The following is a 14,826-nucleotide window of genomic DNA, read 5'->3' on the forward strand; positions in this document are numbered from 1 at the left end:
AATGCCCTCTTCCATCACGGCGACGAGTGTTTTCTTACTGCTCCTTCCATTGGTTATCACAGATGTCTGGCATGATTTGAACCAATAGAAGCTGTTATTTATGGACTAGTCAACTGCAAGAGATTTCACTTCCCTCCACGCCCCCTGAGGGAATTAGGCCACACCCACTGATAGATATTGCTGGTCTAACATTTGATTGGACGGCTGATATACACTCCTGATTGGCTGCGGCGCCCGTTGATGGTCGGGAGTAGTTCTGCTATTGGTGGACAGCTCTTTGTGCTGTTTTTAAAGAGGAGCCGGGAGGAGAGCGTTAATAATCCGATCCGACTGGTGTGCACAGCTGAGCGGCCGGTGCCCGCGAAAATGTCTTTTCCCAAAGCGCCTCTGAAGCGGTTTAACGAGCACGTCGGTATGTGTGAGCGCGGGTGCATGTTATCCGTGGGGTGTCTGCCCTGCTGCGTAGTAGGCGACATCCCAGCTGTCCGCTCGGGGTGCAGGGGGTCCGGGCACATTCTAATGAGGCCACTGAGGGAAACGGCCCCCTGCGCCGGGACAGTGTATGGGCCCTGCAGGAGCGGATACAGACGGGGCCCCTGTGCCGGGACAGTATGTGGGCCCTGCAGGAGCGGACACAGACGGGGCCCCTGTGCCGGGACAGTGTATGGGCCCTGCAGGAGCGGATACAGACGGGGCCCCCTGTGCCGGGACAGTGTATGGGCCCTGCAGGAGCGGATACAGACGGGGCCCCCTGTGCCGGGACAGTGTATGGGCCCTGCAGGAGCGGATACAGACGGGGCCCCTGTGCCGGGACAGTGTATGGGCCCTGCAGGAGCGGATACAGACGGGGGCCCCTGTGCCGGGACAGTGTATGGGCCCTGCAGGAGCGGATACAGACGGGGGCCCCTGTGCCGGGACAGTGTATGGGCCCTGCAGGAGCGGATACAGACGGGGGCCCCTGTGCCGGGACAGTGTATGGGCCCTGCAGGAGCGGATACAGACGGGGGCCCCTGTGCCGGGACAGTGTATGGGCCCTGCAGGAGCGGATACAGACGGGGGCCCCTGTGCCGGGACAGTGTATGGGCCCTGCAGGAGCGGATACAGACGGGGGCCCCTGTGCCGGGACAGTGTATGGGCCCTGCAGGAGCGGATACAGACGGGGGCCCCTGTGCCGGGACAGTGTATGGGCCCTGCAGGAGCGGATACAGACGGGGGCCCCTGTGCCGGGACAGTGTATGGGCCCTGCAGGAGCGGATACAGACGGGGGCCCCTGTGCCGGGACAGTGTATGGGCCCTGCAGGAGCGGGCAGAGACGGGGCCCCCTGTGCCTGGACAGTGTATGGGCCCTGCAGGAGCGGGCAGAGACGGAGCCCCCTGTGCCGGGACAGTGTATGGGCCCTGCAGGAGCGGGCAGAGACGGGGCCCCCTGTGCCGGGACAGTGTATGGGCCCTGCAGGAGCGGGCAGAGACGGGGCCCCCTGTGCCGGGACAGTGTATGGGCCCTGCAGGAGCGGGCAGAGACGGGGCCCCCTGTGCCGGGACAGTGTATGGGCCCTGCAGGAGCGGGCAGAGACGGGGCCCCCTGTGCCGGGACAGTGTATGGGCCCTGCAGGAGCGGGCAGAGACGGGGCCCCCTGTGCCGGGACAGTGTATGGGCCCTGCAGGAGCGGGCAGAGACGGGGCCCCCTGTGCCGGGACAGTGTATGGGCCCTGCAGGAGCGGGCAGAGACGGGGCGGCCCTGTGCCGGGACAGTGTATGGGCCCTGCAGGAGCGGACACAGACGGGGGGGGCCCTGTGCCGGAGCAGTGTATGGGCCCTGCAGGAGCGGACACAGACGGGGGGGCCCTGTGCCGGAGCAGTGTATGGGCCCTGCAGGAGCGGACACAGACGGGGGGCCCTGTGCCGGAGCAGTATATGGGGCCCCTGTGTCGGGACAGTATGGGGGCCCTGCAGGAGCGGACACAGACTTGGGCCCCTGTGTCGGACAGTACGTGGGCTTGTAATGCACAATGCCACCTGCTCTGGGGGTAGACATACCCCTCTCACCTCCTGGGCCCTTGTGCGGCCGCATCAGTGGTATGGCTGGGATAGGGAATGATTTACCAAGGCCTCATTCACTCATCATTTTGATTTTATTTTTGCTGATATTAGGGGCACATGTAAGGATAATGTGATCATTCCATATTATCCCCACCACAATATTTTAAAATTGCATCCTCCTTTCCATAGAAATTTATGTATTATAGAGAATATATAGAGTATAAATAATTTATAAATCCCAGCATGTGGTCCCCCCCCCCCTCAATTTTGATTCTCAGCAAAGGTAAAGCCTGACAGCTGCGGGCTGGTATTCTTAGGCTGGGGCGACCCATGCTTATTGGGCCACCCCAAGCCTTAAAATAGCAGCCTGCAGCCACCCAGAATTGTCACATCTATTATTTCTGAAAATCCTGGGACTTTACCCACCTCATCTTGATTGCCCTGGAGCGACGGCAATCAGGGTAATAAAAGGTTAATAATCTGTAAGTGAAAGTAAATAAACACAAACACTGAAACTCTTATTTTGAAATAAAATAATTAAAAAATCTTTCGCCCCCCCTTAACTCCAAAAACACCCCTGCAGGTCCGATGCAATTCATACGAGGTCTCATGACTATTCCAGCTCTCATACACCCTCCCCATTACTATTCTAGGGCTTAGTGACAGCTGTTGGCTGTTATTAACTCCTTATTACCCGGATAGCCACCGCACCAGGGCAATCTGGAAGAGTCGGGTAAAATGATGGATTGTCCCTTCTAATGGATGCAATAATTCTGGGCGGCTGCAGGCTGCTATTTTTAGGCTGTGGGGGCGGCCCAATAAGCATTGGTCTAACCAGCCTGAAGGGCAAGGGGTTGAATAAACTCTTCGCCGGGCCTGGTGATGTTTGGTCTGGGGATGTCACTGGTGGCCCTTTGCCCAGTTTCGTGGCCTTGAGGTATACAATAAAGGAGGGTGATAATGGAGGTTTGACTTTGTGACTCCACCTGCGGTATGCTGCCAGGGAATAGCTGCTGTCACTGTCCTCCAGGACTGATGGTCGTAGCAGCTAAGATGTTTCTGCTCCCCACAGGTGGAGTGGCTCCAGGGAAGATGATGAGGGGAGTAGTAATGGTGGGCGCCGAAGCGCGGGGCATCGGCAAGGACAGGCAGACAGTCTCTGCGGGTTCAAGGTGGTGGGTTTTTTTTTTTTTTTACTGTATGATATGGACCCGCAGGCCAGGTCTGTTTGGAAGCGTCAGATGCTGTCACTCTGGATGGGGGCACATCTGACTGCAACCAGACACCGGTGGGTGGGGAAACAGGGCATATGCAATGAAGGATAATGCGCAGCCCTAGAAGTGAATGAGCGGCCTGGAAGCAGTGTACAGCTGCGCTGGAGCCTCGATAAGTACAGCGCACTTGCTCCCATCCCCCTATGCCTTCTACCAACATAGATTTATATGGGGGCCGGAATCTGGCCTGGAACCGTATTTTAAAAACCAGATAACAGGGACCTGCCAGTTCCTGTTATCTGCGAATCCGCACATCACTACTTCTTATGAATGGGATAACTGGATGCCTCTGTTACTTATCAATCACAAATAAATTTGGGATCTTTGCACACAAACGGTAATTGTAGACAAACAAGATGTGGGCACTGTTTTCTGTCTGTGTGCTATCATTCTGTGAGTGCAATTTGTGTTGGATGAAACAATGTTTTTCTTCTAGGCTGTGCTCCGGCTCCAGGATCCTATGATGTGAAGGTTTCGGATGGACTCAAAGGGCCAGTATCATTTGAAAAATCCCAGCGGTTTAGACCAAAGAAAGGTGAGGGCATCAGATCCACTAAGCGTACTCTTCACCCAGATGTGCTGCTGTATGTAATGGGGACCGGTCCGTGGAAAGTATATTGCCAACAAAGTTAGGGATTAGGGATTCTGCTTTCAGAAAAATTTATGAAAAACCTAAAGTTACAGTGATATTTTATCATGAAAGTAGGGCACTTCAGTTATTTGAGATGCTGCTTCTACTTATTGAGACAAAAGCCAACAGTGATGGGTATACCGCCAAAAAAAATGACAACGTCTCAATGATTGTCATGTGGCCTTGAGCATCAAAGGTCTTTCAGTCTCAAGCAGCCATCCCTAATGATGTCTCCTCGATGACCTGCAGCATTGTCATCCATGAAGATGAAGTTAGGCCTGTGTTGTTCATGACTGACTTAATGATGTTGTTCAAGTAGTAGGGGCTTGTCACTGTAACATTCACAAAGTGTAGGGCAGTCCTGTACTAACTAGACACAACACCACCACCATCAGACTTGTCTGGTGACAACAGTGGCTAATGCATAGAGCTCTTCTTGATGTCCCCAACGTCGTTGGCAGCTATCGTGTTCAGCATGAATCCACATTCCTCACTGAACAGCATTGAGGCCCATTGGTTCTTTGTCCGGTGGAGATGATTTCTCTTGCTGGAGGTAGTCAGCTACTCCTGTAGGTCATATAGCATGCAGACCACGCTGATGTAAACTGTTTTGAATGGACTGATGTGAGACTTGGTGCCTTTAACCTCCCTTAAATGTGCCTAGAGTTGTGTGGCATTCATCATCCGCTTCCAAAGGTCATTGTTAATAATGTCCTCAGTGTGGCATGTGGCCAAAGGAGGTCTACTTCTCTGACTCTTCCAGTATCTCTGTTGTAACCTGCAGGTGACACTCTAAGCTCTGTGGTCACTTCTGTCTGAGAACATCCTGCTTGAAGCCTCGCAATGGTGCGGTACTTCTGATCAATTGTTAGGTGTCGTCTTGATCTTACAATGCCAAAATGTCAATAGCGCGATGAGGAATGTTTAATACCAATTCTAATTGAACCCCAAAATTTATTGGGCGATTCATGGAACAAACACCTGTTATGAATTTTGACATTAAGCTTCTTGTTGGAGAACATCAATATGTCACGAACCACCGGGGGGGTCACTCAGAAATCCCCCGCGCTGGCTACCAGTACGTCACAATCGGGGGGTAACAAGTGGGGGTCACCCCTCCTTTATACCTCCCGACCGACAGACAGAGCACGTGATGCGCTCTCTAGCGCCCCTCTTATAGTCAGGCCAATTATGGAATTGCCCGACAATAAGCAAGGAGGCCGCTATACTACTTATGCCGATTATTGAAGGGTCCCCGGTGAGAGTAGGGTATATATTCCCCCGACCTCCGCGGGCGGAATATATAAAATCTCCCCGAATCTCACTGGCCTCCCCACAATAATCCTTGGCACAAACTCGCTGCCACCAACCGCTTCACGGTAACTATTAGCCGAACACACGGACGTGGGATTCAAGATCGAGATAACAGAACAGCCCAAGATTAATTATATAATTTAATCAGCCTAAAGCACACTAGAAACTACAATATATACAATAGGGAATCTACAGAATATACAGTTATGTCAGAGTACAGTTACAGATAAAGCATGGTTTACAAACAGGCATACACAGTTCCAGCAGTTACCTTGTGCGTCTGGCCACAGGGGGGCGCCGTGGACCAGGTTTCCAGGATCTCCCTCACAGGTCTTTCCCAACCAGGCCCCCGAGCAAAAGAACACTGGAAAATGGCCGAAGTAGGGTTATCAACCTGGGCAAATCCAGGTCCCCTCCTACCTTAGTGACCTCACAGGGAAGCACTGCCACTCCCCCCGCTTTGAGTCAGAATTATCCAGAAAGGGGATATTGGCCATAACTTTGCCTGGGAGCGTCGTAGGCAGACGCCAACGCTCTCATTGTGACAGTTATGAATTTAGCTACAGAACGAGAGGACTCATGACTTGTCTACTAGTTCCCCATTGGCTGATATCACGCCTGGGGTACTTCCCAAGCTCCCACTTCCATAAAAAAGGTGTGCCAGCATCGTCCGCATGCGCAAACACCATTTTTATGGTTGCCATATTTATCGGAAATATGGCTTGCAAGATATGAACCATGTTTTACTGGAGTCGTTCTGTCTGGATACTTCCATAGCCTTGCTAATTAGATAGCAGCCCCTACCACAGGGTCACGGCAGGGAGTCATCCTGTGTCCATTGTTCCCACATCATCTAATCTCCATATCACAGGAGATGGCCATGGGATGTGTTGCTAGGATGTGACACCTTCCAAGATGTTGGACATTGAGAACAAGAAGGGAGGGGGCACTGCCATGGAGTGATGAGAGCGATTATGACTGGAAATCATAATTCCTCTTCATATCCCAGGATTTGCCTCACAATCAATTTGTGCAAAAAGTACTGAAACACTGAACAGGTGGACATGTGCAACCAAACGTTTAGAGACGGCCACATTAAGTTCACCTGAGAAGGTTAGGAGGGCACTTTAGGATTCATCCTTTAATTTAACCAGAAATCCAAATATCCTGAACTTTTTGTGAGTAGTGTATGTTATAAAAATCCAAGGTAGTGGAACAGTAAGGCCAACACCAACTACATTTTGGCTTTCTATGGAAGCCATCTTGAGCTGAAAACGTAGCTGGTGTTTAGTGGGAAAAGTAGGGATCCTTTATTCACCATCTTAGATGTGTTGCTGCCTATTTTTGACTTTTAGATCTTTTGAGGGAGTTCTGTACCCATTTAGACAGTTTGTTTTACATTTTTTTTAGGAGGTTATAGATATGCCAGTTGTATACAATCTTTATTGCAGAATATATCAATCTTGTGACCTTTTTAATATTCAGACTCATGTGCTGAAGGTGTGGAAGGAGATGAGGAACCTACGTCCCCAGCGCGTCTTCGCAAGCATTTTTCTCTTGGTTCAACGGTAAGTGAATAAAAATAAAACTGTGTTCTCCTGCATTTCTTGGTACTCTGTTGAAAGGAAACTGTCACCAGGCTTTTACTACCTCATCAGAGAGCAGCATAATGTAAGGAAGAGACCCCCGATTCCAACAATGTATCGCTAAGTTTACTGGGTCCAACGGTTTCTGACACCATCGCAGTTCATAGATCTAGCATAAAGACTAGCTCAGAAAGCTGCCCCCTCACACAAGGCTCTTTATGTACATGGTCTATTGACAGTGAGCTGGTCATCATAGGAGGAGGTGCGACCTGTCTAGTAGGTGCGCGAGCTGTAGTCCAGGTAGTGGAATTCTGGTGATAAAACAATAGCTTAGTAGAGGACACCTTGCTGAAATCAATATAATCACCTATCTTCTGCTTTCTTCAGCTTACATGGCAGAGTGACCATGCTCTCCCTCCTTGCTCAGGATACAGTTTAGCTGGACAGCCATGTCTTTGTAGGTTTGCTGCTGCACCATATTCCTTCCATTTTTGGATGATGGATTGATTCGTGCTCCGTGAGATGGTCAGAGCTTGAGCTATGTCATGGTTTGTTTGTGTGGGGTGTTTTTTTTTTTTTTTTTTTTTTTTTTTTCTCCCCTGTTTTACTCTTCTCCACAACTTTATCCCTGACTTGTCAGTTGAGTTCCTTGGTTTTCATGATTCTGTTTGTTCCTAATTATTCTGAATCAAATCTTTTGAGACATACACAGAACAGCTGTCGTTAAACTGGGAATAATTTGCACACGGGCGGTCTCCATTTTCTAATTAGACTTCTTGAGGCATTTGGTCACTCAGGATTTTATTTAGGGGGAACAGACTACACAGGACTGAATACAAATGCATGTCACAATTATCAGATTAATCATTTTAAAATATTTAGACTACCATGCATAATTTCCTTTACACTTCACAAATACGTATTACTTAATGTTGGTATATCCCATAAAACCCCAATAAAAATTAAAGGAAACCTGTTATATAAAAAAAAATACTGTGTTAATCTGCAGGTTAATAGAGTTCTGATTCAGTGTGGCACCCTGAGAATCTTACTGGCTGGAGGGGAATGAACTTTATTCCTTGCAGGAGCTTTGGGATTTGTCATAAGAGGCACAGTTTCGGTCACCACTCCTATGTACAGTGAGCAGGAGCACTGATTGACAGCTGGCTCAGCATTCAATCAGCACAGCCAGCTGTCAGTCAGTCCCGGGGGCGTGGTCACAGCCACTGCTCACTGTGCACAGAGCGGTGACTTAAACCGTGCAACTGACTGAAAGCCTGAAGCTGCTGGAGGAATAAAGTAATTTCTTTTCACCAGCAGGGCTGTGTGGCAGCTGCGTTGCATCAGAACTCTATAAATCTGTAGATTGATCCCATTTCTGCAGTGTGTATGTGTATATATAATATAATTTTATGGTTCCCTTTTAAATTTGTGGGTTTGACGGGAAGAAAATGTGGAACTGTTTACAGGGTGTGAATACATTCAAGACACTACCTTTCTTCATCGTTCCTTATGGGAGACCCAGACCATGGGTGTATAGCTTCTGCCTCCGGAGGACACACAAAGTACTACACTCAAACGTGTAGCTCCTCCCTCCGGGCTATATACACCCCCTGGATGACTATCTAACCAGTTCAATGCTTTGTGTTTCAGGAGGTCACACACACATGCATTCTCTGATTTTTTTTTTTTTTTTTTTTTTTTTCATTTTTAAGATTTTGATTTTAAAGATATGGAAGAAAAGCGGGTCCAGTCTGGACTCCCGGCATGTCCCTTCTCACCCCACTGTCGGCGGTGCTGTTAAGGTTGACTTTATAAGGCTGGAGCCTTCACATGCCGCGCTCCTTCAACATCCTCTGAGAGGCTCTGGTTTGAAGTGGGAGCCGTCACGGTCCTCTCTGCTTGCAGGAGACCGGTCTCCATCCGCAGCCCTGTCAGGTTCCTGCTGGACGGAGCGTTTAACCCTCACCTCAGGGACTGGCCCTGCGTCTCAAAAGCTAAGTATTGAGACGTTTCTCAGGGGTCCCGGGTACTTTTATTAAGGGGGTAGTGTGTCTTTTGACTTTACTGTAAATTCCGGCCGGTTCTCGGGGTTTTTCCTGAGAACCGCGCCGAGGGTGCCTGCTCGTCGGCCGCATGTTAAAATCTAGGCCCCGGCTTCAGTTTGGGCCTAGTTTCGGTTTCAGCTTCCCCTGCATGTCATTCACACAGGGGAACAGTGTGGCGCCGCCCACCGGCCGTCCAGCAGTGGGGAGGACACTCCTCTCTGAGGAGATGTTTCCCTCCCCTGTATCTCTCCTTGGCCCTCCGGTTTCCCGCTCTTGGGCTAGTCCCCGCCCCCCCTCCTCCTTCCAGCGCCATTTTCTCAGCGTTCTCACACTGATCGGCGCTGGCTGCTGCAGCTGCTGCATTCTAGGAAGGCTGACGCTTCACTGGGGGTCCGAGCTGTGGAATCCGGAGGGCACACAGAGCGGTCTGGTAAGCCACAACCTCTGGTTGTGGGCTTTATTATACACTCTCAGGGGACATTCTATAGGAGTGTATTCTTACTGCAGAGCTTCCACCTCAGCAGCATGTCTCTCACTAGGAGCAAGGCTGCAAAGCTGTACGCTATATGCACTGCATGTAAGCTCATTCTGCCAGAGCCAAGCACATACCCACATTGTGATGCCTGCTCTAATATGGTTGTGTCTCAGCCTGGAGCCTCCTCAGGGGCTCCTCCGGCCGCTCCAGCCCAGGTGGCTGATCCCCCGGCTTGGGTAGCATCTTTTTCCAGAGCAATTTCCCAGTCTTTTGCCGACTCCATGGGACAGCTGTCCCGGACTTTGCTGACCATGCATCAGCCCCCTTCTCAGGGCGCCTCTGTTGCTCCGAGCTCTGCAGAGCTCTCAGAGCATGTTCTAGGACCCCGTCCTCCTAAACGGAGACGCAGGGACCCTTCTCCTTCCTTGTCCCACGGCTCTGATTCACGAGCCGAGGTGCAGGGCGAGGAGGATGCTTTTACTGTGGGCTCAGACGCTACCTCTATGTACCCCATTGACTTGTCTGAGGGTGATGCGGATGTTAGTGACTTGATTGCGTCCATTAACTCCGTACTAAACCTCAATCCACCAGTGTCAGAGGAACAAGCCTCTCTGGTAGAAATACACCAGTTTGCCTCACCTAAGAAAGCTAGGAGTACGTTTTTTTTTTAACCACTCCAGTTTTCAGGCCACTGTCACCAAGCCCAGGGCCTGTCCTGACAAACGCTTTCCGAAGCGTAGTTCTGATGACCGTTTTCCCTTTCCACCAGAGGTGGTTAAGGAGTGGGCTCAGTCCCCAAAGGTAGACCCTCCGGTGTCTAGAATCTCAGCCCGGACAGTCGTAGCTGTGGCCGATGGCACCTCTCTTAAGGATCCCACTGACCGCCAGGTTGACCTTCTGGCCAAGTCTGTATATGAGGCGGCAGGAGCCTCGTTCTCCCCGTCTTTTGCGGCAGTGTGGGCTCTTAAGGCAGTCTCTGCCTCTCTGGCGGAGATATATTCCCTCGCCAGGGACTCTATACCTGAGATGGATGCCTTAACTTCCCAAGCTTCGGCTTTTTCATCCTACGCCATGTCTGCCATTCTGGAGGCTTCTCACCGCACCGTGGTGGCCTCCGCTAACTCTCTCGCGATCCGCAGGATCTTGTGGCTTCGAGAGTGGAAAGCAGACGCTTCTTCTAAGAAGTACCTTGCGGGGCTCCCTTTTTCAGGGTCCCGGCTGTTTGGTGAACAACTGCATGAAATAATTAAAGAAGCTACTGGCGGGAAGAGTACTTCCTTGCCACAAACTAAAACCAGGAAACCTGTCCAGGGCAGGAACCATTCGAGGTTTCGTTCCTTTCGTTCCTCTAACTGGTCATCCTCTAAGCCCTCAGCCTCGTCCACTACTGCAGCCAAGGATCGTAAACCCAACTGGCGCGCGAGGCCGCGTCCTCAGAAGCCCGGAGGAGCCGCTGCCACTAAGGCAGCCCCCTCTTGACTATCTGGCTGCGCCAGCAACGTCCTTGGTTGGTGGCAGGCTCTCCCACTTTGGCGACGTGTGGTTTCAACACGTCTCCGATCAGTGGGTGCGGGATATCATCTCCCACGGCTACAGGATAGAATTTTCTTCCAAGAAGGACGGTTCCTTCCGGCCCATCCTGGATCTCAAGCTTCTCAACAAGCATGTTCAGGTGCGGCGCTTTCGCATGGAATCTCTGAGATCGGTCATTGCCTCAATGACCCAAGGAGATTTTCTAGCATCCATAGACATCAGAGATGCCTATCTGCATGTGCCTATTGCGGTTTCACACCAGCGTTGGCTACGCTTTGCAGTCGGAGAGGAACATTTCCAATTCGTGGCCCTCCCCTTCGGGTTAGCCACGGCCCCTCGTGTTTTCACCAAGGTCATGGCAGCAGTGGTTGCGGTCTTGCACCTCCAGGGGTTGGCAGTGATCCCCTACCTGGACGACCTTCTAGTCAAGGCCTCATCCAGTGTAGACTGCCAGCGGAGTGTCTCGCTCACTCTCGCCACGCTCGTTCAGTTCGGGTGGCTTGTCAACCTGCCCAAGTCCACTCTGACCCCGACCCAGGGACTTCTGTACCTAGGGATGCAATTCGAGACTCTGCCGGCACTTGTGAAGTTGCCCTTAGTCAAACAGCAGTCCCTTCATCTGGCGGTGCGCGCTCTGCTGAGGCACCGCCGTCATTCCATCAGGCACCTTATGCAGGTGCTGGGTCAGATGGTGGCGTCAATGGAAGCGGTTCCCTTTGCCCAGTTCCATCTGCGTCCCCTGCAGCTGGACATTCTCCGCTGTTGGGACAAGCGGACCTCTTCCTTGCACAGGCTGGTGGCTCTGTCGCCACAGACCAGGAGCTCTCTTCAGTGGTGGCTTCGGCCCCTCTCTCTGTCACAGGGACGCTCCTTCCTGACTCCGTCCTGGGTGATTCTCACCACGGATGCCAGCCTCTCCGGTTGGGGAGCAGTATTTCTCAATCACCGAGCACAGGGCACTTGGACTCCGTCCGAATCAGCCCTCTCGATCAATGTGCTGGAAATCAGAGCTGTGTTTCTAGCTCTCCTAGCCTTTCACCACCTGTTGGCAGGCAGGCACATTCGAGTCCAGTCGGACAACGCGACGGCGCTTGCCTACATCAATCACCAGGGCGGGACTCGCAGCCGCCTGGCGATGTTGGAGGTTCAACGAATCCTCCAGTGGACGGAGGACTCCAAGTCCACCATATCAGCAGTCCACATCCCAGGCGTAGAAAACTGGGAGGCCGATTATCTCAGCCGTCAAACCGTGGACAGCGGCGAGTGGGCCCTGCATCCGGCATTGTTCCGGTCAATCTGCCGCAAGTGGGGCACTCCGGAAGTGGATCTAATGGCATCCCGGCACAACAACAAGGTTCCGGTTTACGTGGCTCGCTCCCACGATCCTCAGGCCTTTGCAGCGGACGCGCTGGTTCAGAATTGGTCCCAGTTCCGTCTGGCCTATGTGTTTCCCCCTCTAGCTCTCTTGCCCAGAGTTCTGCGCAAGATCAGAATGGAGGGCCGTCGAGTCATAATCATTGCTCCGGACTGGCCCAGGCGAGCTTGGTACCCAGACCTGCTCCGTCTGTCCGTAGAGGTGCCGTGGCATCTCCCGGACCGCCCAGACCTTCTCTCTCAAGGTCCGTTTTTCCGCCAGAATTCTGCGGCTCTCAGATTGACGGCGTGGCTCTTGAATCCTGGATCCTGACGGCTTCAGGCATTCCCTCGGAGGTCATCTCCACCATGACTCAGGCTCGGAAGTCTTCTTCGGCCAAGATTTACGACAGGACTTGGAGGATTTTCCTGTCCTGGTGTCGCTCTTCCGACCATGCTCCTTGGCCGTTCTCCTTGCCGACCATCCTGTCTTTTCTACAGTCCGGTCTACAGCTAGGACTGTCCCTCAATTCCCTCAAGGGACAGGTGTCGGCTCTGTCGGTATTATTCCAGCGGCGTATCGCCCGACTGGCTCAGGTGCGCACCTTCATGCAGGGCGCATCTCACATCATTCCTCCTTACCGGCGGCCCTTGGATCCCTGGGACCTTAATCTGGTCCTCACGGCCTTACAGAAACCCCCCTTTGAGCCTCTCAGGGAGGTTCCCTTGTTCAGACTTTCACAGAAAGTCGTTTTTCTAGTAGCCATAACTTCTCTCAGGAGAGTTTCTGATTTGGCTGCGCTCTCTTCGGAGTCACCCATTTTGGTGTTTCACCAAGACAAGGTGGTTCTTCGGCCGACTCCGGATTTTCTCCCTAAGGTGGTGTCCTTCTTTCCACCTTAACCAGGACATTTCATTGCCTTCCCTTTGTCCGGCCCCTGTGCATCGCTTTGAGAAGGCGTTGCATTCCTTGGATTTGGTGCGGGCGCTCCGAATCTATGTGTCACGCACCGCCGTTTTTAGGCGGTGCACCTCACTTTTTGTGCTAACCACGGGTCAGCGCAAGGGTCTCTCTGCTTCTAAACCGACCCTAGCTCGTTGGATTAGGTCGGCTATCGCCGATGCCTACCAGTGTTCTCAGGTGCCCCCACCGCCAGGGATTAAGGCGCACTCGACCAGAGCTGTCGGTGCCTCCTGGGCTTTCAGGCACCAGGCTACGGCTCAGCAGGTTTGTCAGGCTGCCACTTGGTCCAGTCTGCACACTTTTTCGAAGCACTACCAAGTGCATGCTCATGCTTCGGCAGATGCGAGCTTGGGCAGACGCATCCTTCAGGCGGCTGTCGCCCATTTGTGAAGTTAGGTTTTGCCTACTTCTCCGTTTCTGTTTATTTCCCACCCATGGACTGCTTTGAGACGTCCCATGGTCTGGGTCTCCCATAAGGAACGATGAAGAAAAAGAGAATTTTGTTTACTTACCGTAAATTCTTTTTCTTATAGTTCCGACATGGGAGACCCAGCACCCTCCCTGTTGCCTGTTGGCAGTTGTTGTTCCGTGTGTTTCACCGGCTGTTGTTGTAGACAGAGTTCCGTTTTTTTCCGAGTTTTACTCTATCTCTACTTATGGGTGGATGTCCTCCTTCAGCTTTTGCACTGAACTGGTTAGATTGTCATCCAGGGGGTGTATATAGCCCGGAGGGAGGAGCTACACGTTTGAGTGTAGTACTTTGTGTGTCCTCCGGAGGCAGAAGCTATACACCCATGGTCTGGGTCTCCCATGTCGGAACTATAAGAAAAAGAATTTACGGTAAGTAAACAAAATTCTCTTTTTTACTATGTAACATGAGTTTTAATGGATTTTTTTTTTTTTTTTTCTTCTTCTAATGGCTAAACCCTCAAACTCCTAAAAAATGAGATCTATAGTTCTGTTCCCCATCCTCGCACTACCTGTAATTCAGTGTGATGCTGGAGCTGCTCCTTGGTGCTCCCTCTCCCTTCTGGAGCGTTACATCACACACATTAAGGGGCATGGCCAGCCCCCTGATCTTTCCCTGCAGTCTGAGGCCCTGGGGCGTGACCACATCCCCGACCACACTAGCTGTTCTCAGACTGCAGGGATGCAGATATCTGGAGGCTGGCCTCGCCCCCTGATACGTAACGTCCCAGAAGGGAGAGGGAGCAGCTTCAGCATCGCACTGACTTACAGGTGGTGTGAGCATGGCGAACAGAACTATATATCTCATCTTTGTAATTTGAGGGCATGGCCATTAGAAGAATGTTCCCTTTTTAAATATGACTTCTAATTCTGAACACAACCACATTCCCAATTATAAGGGGGTATTTACAATTTAAGCGGCAACATTTAAGGGCGCTTTACGTACAGCAACATCGCTAGCGATAGCACCTGCCCCCGTCGGTTGTGCGTCACGGGCAAATCGCTGCCCGTGGCGCACAATATCGCTAGTACTCGTCACACGTAGTTACCTTCCTAACGACGTCGCTGTGGCCAGCGAACCGCCTCTTTTCTAAGGGGGAGGTTCGTGCGGCGTCACAGCGATGTCACACGGCAGGCGT

General features: G+C 51.8%; 1 protein-coding gene across 2 annotated transcripts in view; it reads left to right on the forward strand.

Annotated features, from left to right (window-relative positions):
- The first annotated feature begins 307 nt into the window (after nucleotides 1-307).
- HMMR (hyaluronan mediated motility receptor) overlaps nucleotides 308-14,826 on the forward strand; it is a 160,438-nt gene continuing 145,919 nt past the window's right edge. For both annotated transcript variants that reach the window (XM_075344452.1, XM_075344451.1), the window contains exons 1-3: nucleotides 308-412; nucleotides 3,752-3,850; nucleotides 6,746-6,828. In XM_075344452.1, coding sequence (XP_075200567.1) covers nucleotides 367-412; nucleotides 3,752-3,850; nucleotides 6,746-6,828 — 228 coding nt within the window. In that variant the 5' untranslated portion in view covers nucleotides 308-366. The remainder of the gene's footprint in view (nucleotides 413-3,751; nucleotides 3,851-6,745; nucleotides 6,829-14,826) is intronic.

The sequence above is a fragment of the Anomaloglossus baeobatrachus genome, chromosome 4 (assembly GCF_048569485.1).
Source record: "Anomaloglossus baeobatrachus isolate aAnoBae1 chromosome 4, aAnoBae1.hap1, whole genome shotgun sequence".
In the NCBI taxonomy this organism is placed as follows: Eukaryota; Metazoa; Chordata; class Amphibia; order Anura; family Aromobatidae; genus Anomaloglossus; species Anomaloglossus baeobatrachus.